At 44.0% G+C, this 10,332-nt stretch overlaps 1 protein-coding gene across 1 annotated transcript; it reads left to right on the top strand.

The window, feature by feature from the left end:
* The first annotated feature begins 6,489 nt into the window (after positions 1-6,489).
* Positions 6,490-9,183, top strand: CCDC121 (coiled-coil domain containing 121). Its single transcript, XM_087719092.1, has 2 exons — positions 6,490-6,582; positions 7,564-9,183. Exons 1-2 carry the CDS (start codon positions 6,507-6,509, stop codon positions 8,439-8,441), a joined length of 954 nt encoding a protein of 317 aa, XP_087575218.1. The 5' UTR covers positions 6,490-6,506; the 3' UTR covers positions 8,442-9,183.
* Positions 9,184-10,332: the final 1,149 nt, after the last annotated feature.

Genomic DNA, 10,332 nt, shown 5'->3' with positions numbered 1-10,332 from the left:
TAACTAAGAAGTGGCTTAGTGATATGATCCTTTATCCCCTTGGTCAGCTGACTGGAGGTAGGGAAATGCTTTGCCCTGCAAAGACTGATATGATGACAGTTCTATTCTTTCTTTCTTCTTTCTTCTTTCTTCTTTCTTCTTTCTTCTTTCTTCTTTCTTCTTTCTTCTTTCTTCTTTCTTCTTTCTTCTTTCTTCTTTTCTTTTCTTTTCTTTCCTTTCTTTCTCTTTCTTTCTTCCTTTCTTCTTTTCCTTCCTTCCTTCCTTCCTTCCTTCCTTCCTTCCTTCCTTCCTTCCTTCCTTCCTTCCTTCTTTCTTCCTTTGTTACTTACTTAGGAGAATTTTTCTATTTTCTTGCTTAAGCTAGCAGGGTAGATCTCTGGTTGCTCAAACCATTTTCATTCTCTCTCTTGATCAATCCTATCCTTGTTGGATAAACAGTACTTTTGGGTGTATTGCGCCCTCTGCTGACAAAAACAACAACAAATAGTTATATTAGCAAGCTGGTGCAGAGACGTCATTAAGAAATAACAGCCTGGCGTGGCTGAGGAGTCAGAGGAATGTCAGCTATCAATAATTTGGATTCTCGCATCATGGATTTACACCGCACATGAGACTAAGCTGAAATAGGTTTGGGTAGTTCATGATTCAATATGCTGTGAGAATCCAGCAGTTACCTTGGCATACTGTATATATCAAACCACTATTACAATTATTTAGGGGGTGGCTTAGTATGTTATATTGACACAGATAAAATGTTTCAATCAGCCAGTTTTAGGATGTAATATATGTGAACCCAGCCACAGAGTATCTTAAATGAAAAACGATTCAGCAGAAGGCAACACTTTCAGGACCTTGGAGAGTTCAATGCAAAGAATGATTGGGAGAGCTGTTGTGTCAGCATCTGTTAGTGATCAATGAAAGCTTTAAGAAAGTTAACAAAGCTATAAGTTATTTCAGGCTCCATGGATTTCAGGCTCTCTTAATACAGTTAATATACTCCACAAGTATTTAATATTTTCCCCCTCTTCTGACACATTAAAACGACAACTTTACCTAATGAAAGACCTAACAGATAAAAGACAGCAAATTGTTAATTATGACTGTAGCAATTATACTTAATTTAAAAGGCAAAAATGCCTACTGAGTTTTCTATATTTTCACAACCCTTCCATGTCTGTGTGAAGTCCCAATTTTTATAATATGCTGTTTGCCTCAAATCACCTCTTGGTGCATTATGGAATCAGGGCACCATGTGGTGGTGATTGTCCAGTAGCAGTACGAGATTCCCTTCTAATGGGCTTGTGGTGCTTTGATTTGTTGCAAACTCATCATGATAAAATTGGCTAAGCATTTAATATTCATTCATTTATTATGTATAGCACAATTACAACTTAGAATTATAAATAACAAAACATAAGATTAGTTGCTTTTAGCATTAAAATTATTGGATAGCTTTCTTTGTTTCTCAGTATTATTGTAAACTGTAAAGATGCTAAATATAATAATTTCTTTCAGTATATATTATATTAAGTAACTTTATAGTTACTAGTTACTTTAATGTTGGAGGGATAGAGACACCATTTACCATTCTGTCTTAGGCATAAAAATGTCCCGAGCCAGTTCTGAGTTTACATTTCAGATGTGACAAATACCTTATTAATAAGCTCTTCATTTACTAGAATTCCCTGAATACAGATTACACATAAATTGTTTTATTCCTTGCAGAGGAGAGAGAGTGAGTCTGAGAGTATTTTAAGCCTCCTTTGTATGCCTCTTGATTAAAAAGCCTGAACATTACTGCAAATTTATGCAAAGGGAATCCAGAATGGTGCGGGCTATTAAGCTCTAAGCAAAAGGACTTCTTTTAAAATGTGACTTTGGTAAGTTATTGGGCAATTTTAGATTTTTGAAGGTGGACATCAAACCAAATGTAGCAATAGCAATAGCACTTAGACTTATATACCGCTTCACAGTGCTTCTACAGCCCTACTGCCAATCACCTCCACACGACCTATTAGATCTCATCGATTAGGCCTCCTCTGAGTTCCATCCGCTGGTCAATGCCGACTGGCAACCACGCGGAGGAGAGCCTTCTCGGTGGTAGCTCCGACCCAATGGAACGATCTCCCCATGGAGATTCGTACCCTCACCACCCTCCAGACCTTCCGCACAGCCCTCAGAATCTGGCTATCCCGTCAGGCCTGGGGCTAAAGATTGTAACCCGCCCGAATGGTATGAATGTTGTGTTTTAACCATGTATTGTTTTATATGTAAAAGTCTGTTTCCCCCCCTTCCTTTGGATTGTGAGCCGCCCTGAGTCCCCCCAGGGAAAAGGGCGGCATATAAATAAACCTCTAATCTAATCTAACCTCTAATCTAATCTAATCTCTAAGTGGTCTACAGAGTCAGCCTATTGCCCCCAACAATCTGGGTCCTCATTTTACACACCTCAAAAGGATGGAAGGCTGAGGCCACCTTGAGCTTGGTGAGAATTGAACTTCCAAACTGCTGGCAGTCAGAAGTTAGCAGAAGTAGCCTGCAGCACTACATTGCAACCACTGTACCACCAGAAGTGGTTCTGGTTCTTTACAACCAGAAGTGGACACTGAACACTGGTAAGAGCCCATGTCTGAATCTATAAAGTAGAATAAGAGCAAAAAATATCAATTCTTTGCACTTATTGCATCCACAGACTCTGGACCCACAAACCTGTTCCATGAAACCCAGACCCTTCTGGAGAAGGACGAGCGAACCACAATTCCAAACCACAGTTAATGTTGCTGGTTTCTTAGCAGATAAAGATGCTCATATCCGCTCTCATTTGGAAACAAGCTGGACAGAGTCTCCTGTGATGCATGGAACAATGTCCTGTAGAATCATCTGTGGTTCTTTTGAGCATGAAGTATCAGAAGAAGTGGAGAGGTTCTCCTATGGTTTGAATGTTGCCACATTCAACTTGGCTTGACTCCTGCCTTTCTTGTCTCTTCCAGGTAGACTGTGGGTAAGCTGGATTCAGGAGGCTGTTCATGCTTCTTTGAATAACATTGTTTGCCTTGAAGAGGAAAGTAGCACACCTCCTGAAGAACCCTACATGAACTCAGCCATTCCTGACCACTTTCCATCTAGTTTCCAATATCTCTTTTCTGATGAAGTTTGTAGTGTAGGTAATGGGGGAAGTGTTGCCCAGAAGGAGTTTGTATGTAATCTGAAGCTCATTCTGGACACTTAGTTTCTTCTGAAACAGCGGGTGGAAGTTTTGGCAGGAGGGTCTTTGATGGCTACATCAGCTGATAGTGGAATTGTTTAAGTATTTCTACTAGAAGAAATCTTTGCCACCCCATGGTGGAACCAGCCATGATTAACGTGATTGCTAATCATAGTTAGAAGGAACTTCTTAAAGTACTTGCTTCAAAAGAAAGAAAAGGAGAGTTAAAAGACTGACATTTCTCCTGAGTAGCTGGAGGTTATTTAAAACCACCAGGAAAGAGGCTTAGATAAAATTACATCAAATATTAATCAGATAATGTTGCTAACAAGCTCCAGAAAATGCCAAAGCTCTTAATGAACAGAATAAAGGGGGAAAAGGAATCCTACCTTAAAATGCGTAATCTGCTGTTAAGAATAAATTAGAACAGGAATATAAATTAACTATAAGAATTATCACCTGGTGGCTAGAATAATTGCAATTTGCAAATGGAATATTTCTTCTGCCAGCCTACAGGGAGCCGGACTCCAGCACTTTAGCAAAAAGGAAAAACACACTGCAATCCAAGACTGTAAATGTCAAAGCTGGAAGGATTATATTGATTTATCCACTACCTATTGTGACAGATGGTGCCCTTCAAATCCCTTTGTCAACTTTGCACAAGTCTTTATTCCATAGTCACGGGGGCTTACAATTTTCTTTCCAGTAGTCATTTGAACCCTAAATATTCATGGGAGTCTTAAATATCCATATTTAAAAAGATCCTGCAACATAGAGTACCTCTTGAAAGCAAGAGGGCCTTAAACTCTACTCTCAACAACTCCCAGAAGCAGAGAGATAGAAAGACAGAGGGGGGGGGAGGGAGAGACAGAGAGAGAGAGAGAGAAATGAGAGAGGGAGACAGAAACACAGAGAGATGAGGAGGAAGGAAAAGAGAGGGAGAGGAGTGGGAGAAGGAGAAAGAGAGAGGCACAGAGAGAGAGAGATGAGAGAGGGAGACAGAAACACACGAGAGAGATGTGGAGGAAGGAAAAGAGAGGGAGAGGGAGAAGGAGAAGGAGAAAGAGAGAGAGACACAGAGAGATATATGAGAGAGGGAGACAGAAACACACACACAGAGATGAGAGAGACAGAGATAGATGAGAGGGGAAGGGAAAGAGAGAGAGGGAGAGAAGAGGGTGTTAGATACCCCCCCACCACTGACAGAGGTTTCCACCAAGGTCCTCTGTTCTACTGGGAACAGAGGTTGAATCCCATTGGCTAACAGGTCTGACAGATCCCTTTAAAAGGGGATGCTGCCCAACCATTCCTCAGCTGGATGTTTACTTGACTTGCAATAAAGAGCTGTTGTTTACTGAAGCCTATTGTGTCTCCTTTACCCGATCTAACACTGGTGATGAGGATGGGATGGGAAGGCAACTAGGCAAACAAAGAGAGAGAAGCCTTGCAAGTACTTCCAGCCCGGAGCATTCTGTGAGGCATCAAACAAGCCATCCTGGAACAACAAGAGAGAACCGGAATGGCTATGCACACCCCACCAACCCAGCTACCGAACACTGGGAATCGTACATGCTACGATTCGAGTGTTTCTTGGAAGCGAACGATCTCACGGGTGTTCCAGAAGCCCCCAAAAAGAACTTGTTCCTTGGTTACTGTGGCCGGGAAGTGTTCGAGAGGGTGAAAAACCTCTCGGAACTGACCCCCTCACTACAAGCAATGTCCTGGTCCGCACTACAACAAACACTGAAGACCCACTACTTCTAACCAGTTAGATTGTTCCATCCTAGAGGGGAGGGGTGTTAGATATTCCCCTCCCCCACTGACAGAGGTTTCCACCAAGGACCTCTGTTCCTGTGGGAAGAGAGGTTTAATCCCATTGGTCAAAGGGTCTGACAGATCCCTTTAAAAGGTGATGCTGCCTGATCATTCCTCAGGCGGATGTTTACTTGACTTGCAATAAAGAGCTGTTGTTACTGAAGCTGTTTGTGCGAGAAGAAGACACACACACAGAGAGATAAGAGAGACAGAGACATAGAGATAAGAGAGAGGGGAAGGGAAAAAGAGGGAGAGGAGAGGGAGAAGGAGAAAGAGAGAGAGGCAGAGAGAGGGAGACAGAAACACACACAGAGAGCTGAGAGAGACAGAGAGATGAGAGAGAGAGAAGGGAAAGAGTGGGAGAAGGAGAAAGACACACACACACACACACACACACACACAAAGAGGGAGACAGAAACCCACAGAGAGATATGAGAGAGACAAAGAGATAAGGGGAAGGGAAAGAGAGGGAGAGGGAGAGGGAGAGGGGGGGATCATGCATAAGTTGATCTGGTTAAATACAGTATATAATCAAAGCACTCACTCTCATTGCCAACACCTCATCAAAGATTACTAAAACTGGAGATTTTCACTCCACCTTCCAACAAAAGGCTGAACAGATGGAGAAGCCTATAAAGGAGGATATTGGTAGCTCAGAGCTGAAATGAGGGGCCCTTGGTTATTTTGAGTTTGAGTTGAGTTGAGTTTATTATATTTCTATGCCGCCCTATTCCCTCAGGTCGGCTCACAACCAAGTCAGGGGGGAGGGGGTACAAATAAGAAAAAAAACAAAAAACAAAAACCAAAAAAAACAGGCATTTCATTACCCAAACTAGGTAACATCACCAGGGCTGTGCAGTGCAGTGCAGCACTGACAATTTTATCTACGGTAATTTAGACAACGAAACCTCTGCAAGAAAGCAACCAAGCTCAGAGACCACTCAAATGGAGAGTCTTCAAGAAGAACACGAAGCCTTCATCCTCAATGTTGCTGTAGCAGTAAGAGCTGGCCGGGCCTAATATCTATTGTGTATGTACAGCAATGTATTGTCATGCAACACCTCAGCTTAGGAGCAGCTGCTGCAGTGAGCCAGACAGCTTGGAAGGCTGAATTTTCAGTCTCAGCTCGCGAGTTACCAGATGGGTATGAAAGAAAGCCACTCTTCCCTCCTCCCCCTGGCTCCACCCACTCCGGGCACTAAGCAACAAGAAAACACACACGGGATTTGTTCAAAGCTGCAAAAGAACTTTCAGGTAGGTTCCCTACACACTTTTTTGTTGAGTTTCCTCCCTCCCTCCTACAGCAAAAAAAACCCCTTCCATATCACCTCCTTCACGCTTACTGCCTCCTTCATAAGCTACTGCATGAAGCCCTCTGGATTTCCACTCATATCTTTTCCCATCTTTAGAATCCCTTTAGTTCTGCCTGGCCCAGTTTTTCCACTGCTGAGCTTGAGTCCCACAGAAAGTAGAAAAGGATTTCTGCATGAGGTGGAGCCTTAGGCTGATCTGGCCTCCCGAGGTGGTTGGAGCACATGCCCTTGTCCTTCCTTTCTCTGAAGGTAATCTCGGTCAAGTTTCCTCTCTCTGCTTTCTCTTGTAGGAAGTGTCCCACCCCCAAGGAATGAAATATTTTGGGAAACATTAAAAAGCAGGATAAAATCTTTACTTTAAAGGGAGAAATAAAAAAAATATTGAGGGAGGCAGAAGCCAGCCCCAGTTTCCCTCCCCCAAGCAGAAACTGAGGAGGCCAGCTTTTAGAAATGCAGATTGGGTAGTCCGTTCAGAAAAATGGAGTCAAGACAGAAACTCAGATAAGCAACAAACAAAAGGGTGACAAAATTAGCTCAGACAAGCACCTAGGATTTGCATTTCCCCTTTTGCCTGTAGAACTGTGATGGCGAACCTATGGCTCATGTGCCAGAGGTGGCACACAGAGCCTGCGCTGCTCCACGTCAGATCGCCGTGGTGTTTCTTTTGGTTTCTCTGCAAATGACAAAATAAAAGCTCACGAAAGAAAAAGATCTTGCCTCCTGCGGCGGGGCTGGGATGCCCTGCTTCCCATCAGCCCACTGGTCTTCAGGTTTCTGCTGTGCATGCACACATGTTTGCACATGCATGCATGCATGTTCATGCATGCATGCATTCGCACCTTTCAGTTTGGGCATGCACATGGACACAGTTTGGGCATTTGATGGATAAAAGGTTTGCCATCACTGCTATAGAGCCAGCCATGACCCCATAGGAATCTGACAACAGCCAATAGAATATTAAAGGACATGTTCTTGCATAGGAACAGGAACCTCAAATGCAAAGCCCAAAGAAGGTATAAAACCCACCCACTCTCAATTCTATTTTGTCAGCTGCCCAGAATCACATGTGGTTGGTGGTTCTGCTTCCTCAGTAAAGAGACCCTTTCTTTCCAGGCAGCCTCCATGTTGTTTCCAGCATTTTTCTCCCAGTTTGGAACTGAACCGGATGCATTTTAGTTCCAATACTCTCTTGATCTTCAGACAATGTCCATTTGCTTTCCAGCTCTCCAGTGATGGCTCCAAAGCCCCGAAAGAAAAAGAAAGCACAGCCAGCCGGGTCCAAGCTCACAGCTTCAAAGGCCGCTCTCAAGGACACTGTGGAACCCATGCCAGACAATGCCTTGCCTCTGCCAGTACAACAGGAATATGAGAACATCTGCCGAAACCTGGAGGATTTGAGATGGAGGAGGGCACAGCTGAGGGCACAACATGATTTCCTCCAGCAAGAGGCACAAGATCTCCAGAATGAGAGCCGGGAGTTTGCCGGCTACCTAGCCAAGCGAGCCCGAAGGCGCCAAGGTCTAGTGGTTTCTCTAAGCGAAGAGAACCAGGAGTTGCTGCACCAAATCCAGAAGCAGCACCAAGAAGTGATTGCCCATTCCCAGGAGCAAGAGGCCGCCCTGCAGGAACAGCTGTTGCGGAAGGAAGCTGAGCTGGCTCGCCTCAGCTCTGAATTGGAGGGGCTGCGTGAGGTCCAAGCCCTGAGAGAAAAGCAGACATCCCACATTGAGGAGCTGAAGAAGGAGTTGGAGGCTGCGCAGAAGCAGCATACACAGCACCTGGATGCAGCCAAGATACGAGCCTTGAAAGAGAAGATGGCCCAGGAACAGGTGGCAGGGAAGGAAGTGGAGGGCTTGGCTCAGCAGGTGGAGCAGTTGGCCTTGAGGTGCCTGCAGGAGCACAGCCAGACAGTCTGCCAGCAGAATAAGGAGCTGAAGACGGAGCTGCACCAGCTGGTCCAGCGAGTCCAGAAGCTGCAGGAGCACAAGCAGCAGCTGCAGAAACAAATGGAGCAGCTATGGCGGGAGCATGGCTGTTTGCAGGACTTGGTCCAGCTGCGTGGTCGGTTGAGTGGTAGAGGCTCAGGCCTTGCGCTGCAAGAGGAGTGAAATGCAATGGTCAGAGAAACTGTATTCAGCCAAGACAGCCAACTAGAACACTTGAACACTTAACAGATGGACTGGCACAGCATTGATTAGTTGGTGTGGTTCAGTAGTGGGATTCAAACATTTTTACTATCGGTTATGTGGTCGTGGCTTGGCTTGGTGGGCGTGGCATGGGAAGGATACTGTAAAATCACCATTCTCTCCCCATTCCAGGGGAAGGTTACTGCAAAATCCCCATTTCCTCCCGATCAACTGGGACTCAAAATCCCCATTTCCTCCCGATCAACTGGGAAGGCAGAGAAAAGATGGGGGCAGGGCCAGTCACAGATGGTCTGGTTTACCAGTTCTCCGAACTACTCAAAATTTCCGCTACCGGTTCTCCAGAACTGGTCAGAACCTGCTGAATGCCACCTCTGTTGTGGTTTGGATTATTTTTGGAAGGAGGAATTAGTTTATAAATCCCTTGAAGTAATCCACTTAGAAAGTGGCCAAAATGTGAATTGTTGAAAAGACTGTATGACTTAATGGGCAAAGAACTTTGGTTGCAATATAATGCTTGATCAATAGGAGGAGATGTGGGCAAATGAAGTTCATGTTGAACTACAATCTGAAAGAAAACTGTTTTAAAATGATGTATCATTGGTACTTAATGCCTGAGAAATGGTAAAAGATGTGTTTAAAAAAAAATCAAATGCACGTTGGAAATGTATTTGTAAAAAGGGTACTTTCTACCATCTTTGGTAGACTGTGAAATATTGAGATCAAATCTTTGTTTTAATTCAGAAGATTCTTAAAACAAATGTAAAACTGAAACCAGAAGTCTTTTGGTTTGCTGGAAAAAGAACTTGGAGGGGTGGGGGTGGAATTTTGTTGCTATGTATATTCACAGCAGCAAGACTTTTATTTGCACAAAGATGGAAAGGTCTATCAATTCCAACAATGAAAGGACAAATGGTAAATAAGTGATGGAGTTGAGATGGTAAAATTAGATTATATTAGAATAGACTAGACTATATTAGCAGTTGGAAGGGACTTTAGAGGTCTTCTAGTCCAACCCCCTGCTCAGGCAGGAAACATTATACCATTTCAGACAAATGGTTGTCCAATCTCTTTAAAACTTCCAGTGCTGGAGAATTCACAACTTCTGGAGGCAAGTTGTTCCACCGATTACCATATTTTTCTGAGTATAAGATGCACCTTTTTCCTCAAAAAAGAGGCTGAAAATCTGGGTGCGTCTTATACACCGAATACAGCATTTTTTGCCTCCCGAAGCCCCACCCCTTCACCAAAATGGCCGTGCATACCCTTATGGAGGCTTTCAGAGAGCTCTTGGGGGCTGGGGAGGGCAGAAACGAGAGAAAAATGGACTGTTTTTGCCCCCCCAGCCCCCAGCAGCACTCTGTAAGCCTCCATAAGGCTATGCATGCAATTTTTTTGACAGAAAATGGGTCCCTACCTATCTTTTGTATTTTTCTCTCTCTCTCCCTCTACCTACCTACCTACCTACCTACCTACGTACCTACCTACCCTCCCACCCTCCCTATCTATCTACTGTATTTCTCTCCCTCTCTATTTCTCTCTCTATCCCGCTACCTACCTACCTACCTACACTCTCTCTCCCTCCCTCCTGTATTTCTCTATTTCTCTTTCTCTCTCTCTCCCTCCCTACCTCCCTCCCTACTGTATTTCTCTCTCTTTCTCTCCCTCTCTCTCCCTACCTACCTACTTTAAAAAAAAATTGTCTCTTCAAAACCTTGGTGCGTCTTATACTCCGATGCGTCTTATACTCCAAAAATATGGTAATTGTTGTCAGGAAATTTCTCCTTAGTTCTAGGTTGCTTGTCTCCTTGATTAGTTTCCATCCATTGCTTCTTGTCCTGTCCTCAGGTGCTTT

The sequence above is a fragment of the Thamnophis sirtalis genome, unplaced genomic scaffold (assembly GCF_051295495.1).
Source record: "Thamnophis sirtalis isolate CommonGarterSnake01/CBP01778 unplaced genomic scaffold, rThaSir2_p1.2 scaffold_6, whole genome shotgun sequence".
In the NCBI taxonomy this organism is placed as follows: domain Eukaryota; kingdom Metazoa; phylum Chordata; class Lepidosauria; order Squamata; family Natricidae; genus Thamnophis; species Thamnophis sirtalis.
The sequence above is the reverse complement of the archived record's forward strand: the minus strand, read 5'-3'. Positions and strand labels throughout refer to the sequence as shown.